The sequence below is a fragment of the Suricata suricatta genome, chromosome 10, assembly GCF_006229205.1.
Source record: "Suricata suricatta isolate VVHF042 chromosome 10, meerkat_22Aug2017_6uvM2_HiC, whole genome shotgun sequence".
In the NCBI taxonomy this organism is placed as follows: domain Eukaryota; kingdom Metazoa; phylum Chordata; class Mammalia; order Carnivora; family Herpestidae; genus Suricata; species Suricata suricatta.
This window is the reverse complement of record NC_043709.1, coordinates 36079684-36093995: the sequence shown is the minus strand read 5'-3', so window position 1 is coordinate 36093995 and position 14312 is coordinate 36079684. Positions and strand designations below refer to the sequence as shown.

At 36.1% G+C, this 14312-nt stretch overlaps 1 protein-coding gene across 8 annotated transcripts in view; it reads right to left on the bottom strand.

Moving 5' to 3' along the window:
• The window catches only part of PPFIA2 (PTPRF interacting protein alpha 2), a 463512-nt gene that overhangs the window by 26465 nt on the left and 422735 nt on the right, over positions 1-14312 (bottom strand). For all 8 annotated transcript variants that reach the window (XM_029954962.1, XM_029954964.1, XM_029954965.1 and 5 more), the window contains 2 exons: positions 9082-9163; positions 5035-5235 (listed from right to left, as the gene is read on the bottom strand). In XM_029954962.1, the coding sequence (XP_029810822.1) occupies positions 5035-5235; positions 9082-9163 (283 nt within the window). The remainder of the gene's footprint in view (positions 1-5034; positions 5236-9081; positions 9164-14312) is intronic.

Below are 14312 nucleotides of genomic sequence, written 5' to 3'. Positions count from 1 at the left end.
ATCCAAGCTATGGTATCGTAAATTCTGCGACAGGCTGGAGACTATGATTAGGAGGATGTGGGGCCATAGGAAGTCCATTCAAGGACAACCTCACCTTCCCGGCTGTGCAAATGCAAGATCAGCCCCTGATGGCACGTGCCTCCCTCAGTTTTGTGTTTGACGTGCCTGACGGCCTCACCTTTGTCCAACTGGAGTAGAATATGTATATAGTATTATCAAATGGGAACTGGGAGGAAAATTCCTAAAGAAGGTTCGGAATTCAAGCACTTTCCTAATTAAATCATTCAGGAGAGAGTTATGACATCAACATGAATATTAAAATGAGCTTAAAGGATATCTCATGAAAAATAATGTGACAAGATAATTCTCTTGCTGTCAGTAATACAAAATATGTAAAACAGCAAGACCTTATGATGATCCTAAACTTTACCTGCCTGGGACTAACTTCTGTTACTTGTGAAGTCATTTTGCAGTATTTTTCTACTTTATAATTGAGTTACATAGTAAATAAGCTTGAAATTTACTTTTTACAATAAAAATGGCCTAGATTCACATGTCTCCCCATCTGAATTTATGTTTCTCAGTATAAGAAGAGAATTTCTTCTCATTATAATAAGACTAGTATTTGCACATTGATACCTCACTTTATTATGAGGTTACTATAATTGAAAAGAGGGAAGCAAAGCAGGCTGGAAGAATGCTGTGAAAGACAAGGAAACGGAGTGCAGGAAGGAGTGTGTACTTATTAGCAGCATAAACTTGGGCAACCCACATGGCAGTGTGACCCTAGCCAAGTCACTTCACATCTCTGTATATCAGTTCTTTTCATGTATAAAACAGATGTGAAAAAAGTACCTATCTCACAGTGCGGGGCTTACAGGAGTTCTTAATGTAAAGCATTCAGAACAGCGTGTGACACTTAGGCATCTACTGATGTCAGATATTACCACAATTTCATTAGAAATTTACTGCAATTTCATTAGGAAGTTTGTTAAGCAGTCTCCCCTCCTTAATCTCCATTAAGTCTTTCACTTAATAAATGCTGTTTTTCCTGTATATTGTACTGACTGATGCCTATTTTATGTCTTACATTTCTGCTCAAATTTGCTGAATTCTATGTTACCAAACCTATTAATTTCTACTGCATCATTTTTTAATTAGGCAATTTAAATATATACTATATAAAACAAAAATAAATTTGGCTCATTATGAACACTAAGTTGAATTATTTGGAAAGATCAGATATAGGCAAATCTTAACACATGCTATCAATCAGATACAACTTCATCAGTCTGGGGAAAAAACTAAATGTTCAGGAGGATCCTGCACTCAAATACTGATTTTTAAGTATCTTAAAGTTATCACTTTAAGAAGAAACCCAAACCAGAAAAATTGAAGATGTTTTATAGACGAGGTTATAAAAGAAAGATAATATAGAACTCTAGGCATTGGAATTGTACTCAAAGAAAAGTCCTAAGTGTTTCATCTAAATTTGCAAGTGCCTGAACATTTACATATTTTTTATTGAAGATAAAGTATTTAAAGCATGTGCTTATTCTTTATGACATCCCTCTATAACCAAATATTTCAATGAACTGGCATCTCCATCCCTATTCTATGAGATAAGAGTAATGGCAGGGTAATGGCAGCTTGGAAGATCAGGGTTGGCCCAATAAAATAATAAATATGAACATTAGATTTTCCTTTTGGTGGTCCAGCCCATTTCACATAGACAAGAAAGGAGGCAGAATTAGACAGAATTTCTGTTTGGGTAGAAAATTAAGAAAAAAAAAAAGCCCAAGTGAAGTAACTTGTGCTTTTCTCTTGAGAATTTGAGGAAATAAGCAAGATACACCTGACTGAGGAACCCAACCCAAACGTAAACACACGGAAAACTTGTATGACCTGAATTAGTCACAGTGTTCTGGGACACATGATATTTCCTTAAAAAAAAAAAAAAAAAGGACAACCTGCTTTTATATTTTTAAAATGTGAATCCTAATATATAATTTTATGTGATAACTTTAAGATGTTTTAGTCTTCACCTTATATGGTGGATTCATTACTAGAAATTTATATGCAATTTTTTGCAAAGCAAATAGTATTTAAAATATATTAGAAATTAATAAATACTTCCATGTAGGTGGAGTAAAAGGAAGAAAAACTAGTAAGTAGATCATTTTTAAGACAAATAGATACAACTTATCTTTTATGTAACTTGTATCAATATTTGGTAAAGGGTGTATGTATCCTCCTTGAATAAGAAATTTTTACACATTAGTAAAAAGAGACATATTTCTAGACTTTTTTTAGAAAAACTGGAGAGATCATTAATAGGAAATTCATTTAAATGCCAAATCAATAAGCATATGAAAAAATTTTAACTGTAGTAGCAATTTTAAAAATATAAATTTAAGCAGCATGATAATGCTGATCAAAGAATGAAGAAAAGGCTACAATATACAGCTTAGCAATTAAGATAGAAAAGTAACAAGAATATAAATGCCCTATACACAAATATTGCTACAGAAATAATCAGTTTATACAACAATATAACTACATGTGTATCCACTATGTTATTGTGAATAACCACACTGTCTAATATTAGGGATTTGGTTAAATACATTATGGTATTACCATGAAGCAGTGATTCAGCAGTTAAACATGACACTACAATTGAATATTTAATAAAATGAGGAAAATGTTCATACTATATTATGACATTTTAAAAGAAAACCATAAAATAATATATGATGTGAAATAATTCATTTTTATAAAAAGATAAAGAAAATAGACTGAAAGTTAATTTGTACAAAAGTTAATATTGAAAAAATTAATACTTTCTAATAATTAATAATATATTACCTGTCTTTGAAATGTTAAACCCTCTTTGAAGCCTTATTAGGTCAGAAATGAGTTCTCTTTCTTTGGGATTCCACAACTCTTTGCTTCTACCTAACACTGAGGAATTAAACTATATCATCTCCTACTCAAATCTAGTGGTGGACAAGGTTTACCTTCTTTGCTATAGTTATCTGTTCTGAAGCCAGGATATTTTATATCCTGTGTAATGATTGGTAGAATGACTTACTTATACAATCACCCTTTTTTAATTTAGGGTGATTCAATTTAATTTAATTTATTTAGGATGCTACATTTTACTGCCCATTCCCTACAGTTTGCCAGGCACTGAATTAAGGCTTGGGGACTGTGGCAAAATGATAAAATCTTTAGTTAGCTTAGTGTAGAATAAACCAAGAAGAGAAAAATTATAAAGTGGCTTTCATAAGTATACAGAGTGGAAACTCAGGAAGGGAAGCAAACCAGATTTTGGTGCGTGGTGAAAGATTTCTCAAGGAAAAACATTCAAGATTCATTCAATGAAGGATGAGTTGGGGAAGGACGGTGATCCTGGAGTGGAGAGAATGTTCCAGTCAGAGCAAAGAGCAATGACAAAGCCTCATAATCACCCAAGAGCATAAAGGTTTAACAAACTGAAATTAGTTCTGTGTCGCGAGGGTCCTGACCTGAGGAGATGAAGCAGACTCTAGATCATGAAGAGTCTCATAAATTCTCTTCACATTTGACTGCTCTTCTAAACAACTGAGTATGCTTTTACTTTTAATAGTTTGGGATTTAAATTTCTTAAGTTTGCTTAGACATTTTTAGAAAAACAGTGCTCAATTATTCTATTATTAAGAAATAAATGGATTAGGATGCTAAATAAAAACACAAAGTGTATGCTACTTTTCATCTTGAAATTGGGACTTCAAATATTCTTAATTTTGCAGTTTTAGCAATTATGCATGCATTTGCTTTTCGGAAAAGAGTGCTGTTATAAGCCAGCTGTGAGGCTTCTCTGCCAGTTGGAAATTATGCAGGAAATGCTATCAGATCTGAATTTGATTTACAATACCTATTTTAATGGCCTACTCAGCTTTTATTTTAAACAATTTTTTAGCTTGAGTAATGCTTTAACTATAGTATACAACATTATTCACATTTAAAATAATGTTATACATAAGAGTTTGTTAAAATATATATTTTTTCCACGTCTTATTTAGAAAAAAGTTAAAATGGAATTATGCAAGAGAGATAAAATCCTCTTAAAGTTGACCTGGTGTTTCTGGCAGTAGAATCTAGTATACTGGGAAGGATGTAAAGATAGGCACAATAAACATGAACCAATTCTTTAAAGCTGTTTAAGACCACATAGTAAAAGTTAGCTCAAGTTAGTTCTGTGCAAATTGCAATAAAGTAATACCACTTTTCTATCTTTTACTTGCAACTCAAATTTACCTTATTCTTCCATATTTTATTATTCTGCATAAGAATTATAAATATCCCAGTTTAAATTCAATTAACATCAGAAACCATATCCTTTATCAGCAAAAGATATAATTCATAAATGGACTAAAGAAAGAATGAGTATTCTTTGGAGTTGTTCTCAGTATATGAATTTGTCATTTGGCATGCACTTTTTAAAGACATTTTGTTCATTCCTAACCTTAGGATAGGGACAAAATGATAGAAGAATAATGAGAAATTATAAACGAGAAACAAACAGAATTGGAAGGAAGGTACTCCACTTGGTATCTATAAAATATCAAATATCTGCATATTTTCATAATTATGGAAACTGCATAAGAAGTAGTGAGTTACGTACTGCATCTTCAGAAAGCACTAATGCCAACAACTCATCTCCTGAGATGGTGGATGTTGCATTTTTTAGAAAAGGAACATCCTAAAAAAGAGTAAACTTGGGGTCTTGTTGCCTGGGAGAAAAACCTAGACTTCCCTTAGAAACTAGCTCAAAAGTCTATCTTGGTTGCAGCCTTCAAGTCTGATAGGATCACAGCTCCTCACTTGAAAATCTATTAAAAGCAGCAGCAAGGTTAATGAAGAGCAAGTGAAATCTCTTCAGAATAATTCATGCTGACATTGAAATGTGTGCTGCCACAGTTCTGCTCTGTGGACTTAAAGATGCTCTGTTTGCCCAGCACTGGGAGAGGGAAGGAGCTCTGGTTGACTCACAGTTCTGGATGTCGGAGGAGCTGAAGGACTTGTGAGGGAAACCATCTCCTGGATTGCTAATCGCAGCTTCAAGCGATGCAGGGGATTGCTGATTCCAATTTCTCTCTGGATCTCAGTGTCCGATAATGCAGACATGATGGCGCCACTCTTCACGTTGGCGCGGCAGGCTGCTACATACCAAGCAGGCATTCCCAGCCAGAGCTGTTGGATGGGGGAAAAATGCATACACAGGTTATACCAACAGTTAACAATTTAGTGTCTCTTATGTGCCAGGCATTTGTCAAAGTCACTTATACCTGTGAACTGTTTTATGGTCCACACTGCAAAAGACAGATGCTATTACTATTTTCCCCAGATGGCACAGAGCAACAGAGGCATTGAGCAATTTATTAAAAAAATATTAGCTAGGCAGTGATGAGAATGAAGATTTGAAATCCAGTCTTCAGGGTGTGCAATTTAACAACTAACTTACAGTTTAGGTTAGACATAGTGGCTGCACATCACCGATTCCCCCTGCACTCATGGGTTTGAGGGCAAGAACAGCCACCAGCTGCATTTGGTAAGGGCTCACTGACATGTGTTTAATGTGCGATTTCAATTTATAATTCTCCGTTGGAATTCTGAGTGCAGAGAAATTCTGTCACGGAAAGAGACTGAAGCCCGTATTGTTATGTAGTTAGCCCCCTTTCTCATGTGTCAACTTAATTTGATGTTATGCATGAAGAAAGTTTTGGAGAAGAAAATGATGTGCTAAAGGAAGAGGCTACAGTTATAAACATCTGGAAAACTTTAGGTGAAGAGAGTAACAAAATGAATAATGCATTAGAAATTAGGGATTCCAATTTTTCAACTTTGCTATGATGCTCTTGAAAGACAATTGAATCAGTAGTGCAATGAGCCAATGAGCACAGCGCAGTGTCTGCACACACCTTAAACCCTGGGTGAATGCCAACTCACATGGATTGTGTTGCAGCATTGGAATTACACATACTTATAAATGGAATATTCTCTCCATTCTCCCTCTCCACCATCATTAGCTAGGAGTAAGAAGCAGGGCACATGCAAGTGAACAGTTTACATCTTGGTCTTTAAATGTCCAAGATATTGAATTTTTTGGAATATTTTGTTAATGTGAATAGACTGGGCAAAAGGTAAAACATGAGTGAGAATAAGAGAAAGAAGAAAAGCTATAAACCAGCAACAGTCAATGCCAAGAGCTCTGGGCTATAATTCCTTCAGTGTCACTGGTGAGTCCTGTGACTTCTCTAAACCTCAGCTTTACTTTCCTCATTTCTGAAACAAAGAAATCCAGCTTTATTATTTCTAGAGCATTGTGGTAGGCGGCTTCTATGATGAACCTTTGGACTTTCCTCCTCCTGATATTTCTTTTCCTTTTTAAGATTTTTTAAAAAAATGTTTATTTCTATTTTGAGAGAGAGAGAATGAGAGCACACCAGTGTGGGAGGGGCAGAGAGAGAGGAAGAGAGAGAATCCCAGGCCACTGGGGGTCAATCCCATAAACCGTGAGATCATGACCTGAGCCAAAATCAAGAGTCAGATGCTTAACAAGTTAAGCCACCCAGGGGCCCCTCCTGATATTTCTGTCTTTGAGTAATTCTTTGCCCTTCAGACTGGGCTGAAATCAGTGACGTATATCTAATGCATTAGTGACAGGATGCCACTTTCCAGATTAGTTTACAAAGAGACTCTGGTTTCATTCCTTCTAGTCCTTTCTCCTTCCCTCCTCTCAGAGTTCTAGCTCTGGGGGAATCCAGCTGCCATGTTGTGCAAAGCCCTGTGAAGATGCCCACATGGCAAGAACAGATGTTTCTAGCCAACCGCTGGCAAGGAACTGAATCATGACTGTGAAAACAGGAGTCAGCTTGGAAGTGGATTCTCTCCACACTGAGCTTTGAGATGCCTGCCGCCCTAGCTGACACCGTGGTGGCAGAAAGACTCTGCGCAAAGCCCCAAGCTAAACCAGACTCCTGATCCACAGAAGCTATGAAGAAAGTAAATGCTGAGTTTTGGTGTAATTTGTTACGTTGTAATAGATAACTAACCTAGATAATCCTTCTACTTAAAAAATTCTGTCATATTAGAAGGCTACTTGTTTCTATTGGGAGACAAACAAACCAAAAGCCAAATCTTTGAGTCAATGAGGCCTGGGCTGTGACTGAGATAAAAGACAGGAGAAAGGGGAATCTAAGTAGAGCACATGAGTGAATAGTTCACTGTCTTCCAGCAGATGAGATCCAAGGAATTGGCCTTACCTCAATAGGTCCCATTAGATACCATTAGGTATCACTGCTGGAAAATGAGACTTAACCTCTTAGTTCATCAACTCAACTTGTTCAAAATAAGTAAACATCTAAATATAACTCCACTGGACCCTCACAATTTTTCACTGCCTCTTTTTTAAAGATATTCCTATTCCCATACTGAGTAATATTACTCAAATGCCTGCCAATACATTGTTATCAGTATCATCTCTCATTAGACTTTCAAAACGTTTGTGGTGTTGATAAATGGTGTGTGAAGCATCAGACTTCCTTCTGCACATCATTCTGAGCAGGCTGTGCGCATGAGGAGGTGCTAAAGGAGGTGAGAGTTAAGAGCTCTCGTTCACTGGATCACCCCGCTCATTCATCTTGTTTATTGCATTTTATAATTTGAGTCACTTTCGGAAGCACATTATGAGCAATTTCTGTGTGCTCCGGATAGGTTTAATTAGCACAAAACTTCACTGCCTGTCATTTCCTAGCTCCTTAATGTCAGCAAATCTGTTTTTTTTTTTTTTTAATCTAAGGGTTTGTTCATCATTTGCCAAAATAGGAGCTAACTCTCTGTCACCGCAGCTCATTTCACTGGAGTGACATTGAACAAAGAGCTGCCATCAATTTCGTGGTGTGCTTTCTTAAGCATTTTGACTTATAATTGATTTTTAAAGTATAGTAATTTTAAAGGCACGTTTGGAAAAAGCAGCTCTGATCATTAATATGCTAAGAATTCCCTGACTGCTACGAGAGAATCAAATAAAGCGAGACACAGGCTTCTTTTACTCAGTCCAAGAAAAAAAATGCAAAACATATTATTCTATCTACGTATTAAAGACGTTTTTAAACTAAAAAGGGTTTTAATTTTTCATCATTGATTTATTAACCCTGGATATTATATGAAAGTGAGTGATTTTATAACCCCCAGCCACTTAAAACAATGGCTTCGAAATGCCTCCTCCAGGCCAAAAAAAGTCTATTTTTTTCCTTCTCTCTGGCATGGGCAGATGTTGGGAGCTGCGGCAGCCCACGTTAGAGGACTGAATGGAACAGACAAGTGAACGCTACTAATAAGTGGTAGGAAGTGGTTTGGTCCTTTGCGGTCAAATGTGCTTCCTTCACTGTTCCAGTCTGCTTCCACTGCCCTCCGCTGTGCTTGGGTATTGTTTTAATTTTTCCTGGCCCCTGTGTTATATAGCCAATCCTGAATTACATTCATCTGAGTTAGATCCAGAAGAGAACAAGAGGATACAGGGATAGGTATTTGCTAGCCAATTCCAAGGGTCTAAACCTAGCTGGCCTCTATCTAGGCTTTAAAGAATTAGGTTCAGGAATTATTTTACAAGCAAAGAAATGGCTCTCTATGCAAATAAGTGACAGTGATATCTTGGATAAAACAGTTGAATATAGAGATGGCTCTCTTTGTAACCTGCTGATGAGAAAGAACTCTAGACTGATGGACGAGGGAAGATGTTCTTTTGCAACAAGAGAAATGTGGCTCAATACCTGTCTTCCATTACTCTAGAGATGAAGATAGTGAAATTTAGAGAAACTTCCTTTTAGCCTACTGGGTGCTTCCTTCTGCCACAATCACTAGAATGCATCACACCAATGCGTACAGCCCCCTGGACAAAGCAAATATTTCCTTTATAAATAAGCTACTCCAGGCTAGTAGAAAGCTGTGACTTCAGGAACCCATCTTCACCTGTTTCTAGAAACACTACCAAATTGAAGTCATTAATTTAAGAGCTTTCTGGTTTAATTCTCTTACCTCCAGCCATGCAACAACAGTGGGCCCATCCCACTGAGCAAAAGGTAATCCCTTCCTCCGAGCTTCTTCTAGAAGTTCATGCCTGAAGTACACAGCAAAGATCATTAGTCAGGTAAACATGGAAAAAAATGGTAGTGATTAATTTAAATGACAGTATTTAAAAAAAAAACCCTAATAATCCTTCACAAGCTTTTTCTGAAGTAATACAGAATAACAAAATTCTTTCTTCCTCTTAGTAATACATGGAAATTTCCCATTGATTTTATGAGTAAAACACTGACATCTAAAAATAATTTGTCCTAACATTTATTCACAAAATTCAAATATTAAATGTTAATGGACTAAGAAGCTGAATTATATTATCAGCAAACATCTTAGCTCTTTAACAAGAAAATGGCCCAGATATGCATTTTCAAGCATACATTATGGGCTCTAAATGAGGCTTCTTTCATCCTACTTACTCACTTTCCCTTACTATTTCAATGATAATGTCTGAATATAGAGGCAGTGGATAAGTTTGGTTATTTTAGCCCCATTTAAGAGATGTGCCTCATTTTAGTATGGTCCCCAGGTCAAGGTAGCTATATTAGGAATTTTTTTTTAACCTAGACCATGAAATTGCCTCTCATTTAAAGATAACTCAGAGAGAAATGAAATTCTACTATTAGAAAGCAATGTAAGGTATGAAATTCAATAGTTCATTCATTTTCATTTATAATCACTCCTGTTTTTAGTGAAAGTGAAAAATCTCAATGACAACAAATGGCTGTTTCTGATAGCAAAATGTAAAGAGCCTTGACAAATGAATTATTAATCATTGTCTTTACAGCCGAGCCTCATAACTGACATCCATTTACAAAGCCAATTTGAGTCATTTATTGTTGAAATAGCAAAAATGTGTTTTCATTGAAACTTGCATTGATATATACCTGACCAGGGTGATATTGGAAAATATATTGGTTTTTAGTATGCTTAGTATGATAAAAATGTAGTGCATATTCACTCTTTTGAATGTGTGTCTTTCATGGTTAGGAATCAATCAATAATGTCATATATGAGCTCCAAAATGAAATATTTGATTATTTCCTACTATCAATCAACTGATTTTTATAATTTGTTAAGATACAGTTGACCTTTGAACAACATGGTGGCTCAGAGCGCCAACTTCCTGTATAGTCAGAAATCTGCATTTTGCTTTGACTCCCCCAAAACTTAACTACTAGTAGCCTTGACTTAGAAGCCTTACTGACAACATAAACAGTCAATTAACACATATTTTGTATGTCATATTTTATACTGTATTTTTATAATAAATATAGTGAAAAGAAAATATTATTAAGAAAATAAGAAAAAAGAGAAAATACAATACAATTCTGTAGTGTATTTATTGAAGAAAATTGCATTGCTAGGCCCAAGCAGTTCAATGGTGCCTATGGTGTTCAATAATCAACTGTACATAATCAAAAATGTTTTTCAGCAAGAACTTTCCATATTTTCAGTGGGTGCTACCAAGAAAAGTTCAGTGTGAAAAAGAAACAAACAGGCAAAACAAAAACTGAAGCTCTTCAAAGCCAGTCCTGGAGAGACACATAAGACAACTGCTGTTTTATCTTCATAGCTCAGAAAGCATAGGTAAATTCTGCAAGTTTTTCAGCACCAAGGACAGGGAAAAGTGATACCCGAGCCCTTGAATCTGAAGCGAAAATTAGAGGGGCTTCCTCACTTGCCTTCCCATTCCCTTGGGCTTCCCAATGACATTCCTTCATTGAAAACCGAACTCGAATAGCCTACTCTCACTGTTACTGGTATTGATAGAAATGGGTTGAAAGGTCAACCAACCAACCATCAGGTACTCATTGAGCACCTGCTGGGAGCTTAGATCTGTGCTCAATACAGAAAACACAGACATGGGCTCAGTTTTTTTTTTTTTTTTACAAGATAGATAGAAAGATCAAACACAAACTGTCTCAGAATGCAATACAATACACAAATAGATGCTAAAACTCAGTAATGCACATCCTGAGTGTGAGGACTTTGAAAATGGGTTAATAGCAATGGAAACACTTGGTGAAGGCATCTGACAACTGAGCTGGCTTTGAAGAGCATGTGGAAAGGCATTCCAAGCAGGGTACGCAGTAAGATTGGGCATGGACTGTGTGCAAGACCATTGAGATTAGACCTCCACAGAGCTGAAGAGTATTATTAAGAGTTGTAATGTTATATCCAATAGGGAAGAAACACTTCCAGTTATGTAACAGCTGAGTGGCATTAAAAGGAAAGAAATAAATATACATTTACAGCTGTTTTTTTGCCACATTTAGTAAAAAGGAAAGTAAATATGCACTCAACACCTAGGAAGTATATAACGTTTCACAAGTGAATTATATGAGCTGTACAAAAGCCATTTTTAAAAGTTAGAACATTTAAACATGTGAAACATCTAACTAGTTCTCTAAAAATATTCTACCATACAAGCCAGAGTGAACTTGTTAAAACTTAGGTCAGATAATGTAACTTCTCTGCTCATAACCTCCAATCGCCCCTTGTCTCACTGAGAATAAAAGCCAAAGCAGCAGTTAGGATCCACTCCTACCCTCTTCACCTCTCCAACTCAGCTGCTACCTCACACAGCAACACTGGCCTCCTCACTGGTCCTGGAAATAGCTCAGGCTTCTTCTGTCTCAAGACCTTTGTACTCACTATTCTCTCTGTATGGAATGCATGTGCCTCCCTCTCCACATGGCTCACTCCCTCTTCTACTTTTAATCTTTACTCAAATGTCACCTTCTCTGAGTGTCTTCTCCCCTGCCTCCCTCAATCTCCCACTAGACATTGTTTATCCCTCAACCCCCACTAGACACTATTCCTTGATTTATTTTTCTCCACAGTACTTATCTTCTAATAGAGCATCATTTACACCTCAGTCTATTTTATTCCAATCAAATATAAGCTCAAGGAGGACTGATGTTTTCACATATTCTGTTTAAAGATAATTAGAAGCATCTAGAACAAGGTTGGGCACTGCCAAGGTGCTCAATAAATATCTGTGAATGTTGAAAATATTTGCCAGTGTTCACATCTAGGTACTTCTTGTTTCCATAAATTGAGTTCCATAATATAAGCATAAATATAATAAAAGCATAAATATAAACATATAAATATATATTATAGTCCAAATATCTTTTTATATTTTCCCTTACAATGCAATTCAAATTTTTATGTCTCAAAGAGTTAAAAAAAGTCCTTAAATTTGGCTTCTTCTTGAGCCAGCTTCTCAGAATAACACCCATTCCAACTGATCCCAAGAATCTGATCTGGCCTGGAATCCCTGAAAGGAATCTGGTTAAGAGGCAATCCAGTGTGCTCAGATCGTTCCATGATTCATCTGAAGAGAAGTTTAACTGCACGGTTTGTGAAATGTTTGGGTGATCTGGTCCTTGAAAAAGTTTTCTTTGTTTTGCTTAAATCACAAAATCTTGTAATAACTTTAGTAATAATATGCTAAGATAATAAGATAAGGGAACTCTAGCCCAATGAATTCTGTTCTTTGGCCCCCAGCTGGCAGAGCTGAATCCCATGTAAAGGCCTTTGGGCTGACACACCTGAAACTGGGGAGAAATTGCCAGGTTAGGGTGGATGGCTGGGTTTTGCCCCAGGACCACATGCCAGTGACTTTAACTCCAGATGTGCTTTCCCTTAATCTGAGGGCCGTGTCAACTGTGAAGGAAATGTACTGAAATTCTCAGAGCAATACTACATTTAATTTTTCTCAATTAAAAAAAATCACCATACACAACTTATAAGAGACATACATCTGGGTGTATGGCATGAGGAAGAAGCAATGTTAAAAAAATAAAACAATATGGGCAATACTGTAATAATTGGAAATCACTGAGTTTAATACATCATGATTTCCTAACAGATTATTAAAGGTAGCATTAATTGTCTGGGGCAAGCTTCTTCTCATGAGATATTTTGACAGAGAAACAGTGATCTGAATTGTTTAGGAAATATAAAATAAAAAACTGGTTTGCCACAAACAGGCATTTTGAACATACTGGTGTTCTCTGTTAAACCACTCTATGTGTAAAAAGGCATGCATTTATTCTGTACCCCTGATTCAACTTTTTCAAAGGTCAGAAGACAGCTCTTTCAGAGCAAGGCTATGATCAACTGTCCCTAGTATAAATGTGAGTCTGGAAATTGCTATTTTTGCATCTAGACCTCAAGAAATAGTTTTTCTTTCTCTTTTTCCCCCAGACAATCTAATATTCAACCATAATTTCCCAAAGGATAACTTATATATCACTACAGTTATGGATATGCATTTTTATTTTAAGATTTAGACTAGATTTTAGAGAGAATATCAGTAGCACTTTCTTTTAGAAATTCTATCTGGCACAGGGTTGTCATCACCTGTGTGAAAACCCAAAAAAGAAAAGTACTAATTGTAAAGGAATGTCATTTGGAGTAAGAAAAACTTTTGAATTGTTGACTATTTTCAAGAAACACATTCTCATCTATAATAAAGAATGCCATTAGACTCTCTTGAAATAGATGTCAATGAGCTACTGTGACTGGAAAGTGGAGAACACTCTGGTACATGAGTTATTTGCATATTCAGATAGGACTGTGCAGGGGGAAGCCTGTGCATGCTATGCCTGATCTGAGGACAGGAACAAGGCTGGACACCCTAGTAATAACTAGACCCAAGGATTTCTGAATAAAAGATCAAGAGTGTCTAAAGATGTACATGAATCAAGGGCTTTGCCCATTTCTTTGTGCCTTGTCTCCCCACTCACTTTATCTTGATTTTCAAGACATACAAAAATATTTCTCTGAAGACATTCTTTTTTTGTCTCTGAGGCAATACTACATCTTCTGATAAGCCCCCTAGTATAAGCATTTTTACCAAGAGTACCTTTAACATTTTACTAAGTACCTTTAACATTTACTAATGCATTTTACTAAGCATTTTTACTGAGAGTACTCTTAACATTTTGTTAACTCTGATATTCAGTCTGTTTTATTCTTTGCTAAACACAAAACTTGGTACATGGAAGGTCTATAAAAATCAGATGTTTGACTACTTAACAAATTTGGTTTATCTTGGGGTATGAAAAGACCTTGTATTCATGCCCTCACAGTAGGGGAATACAACTTATAAATCAAAAAGTTCACCAGGATGTTAAACCCTGAGAAATAATATTCGTTAATTACTCAAAAAAGTC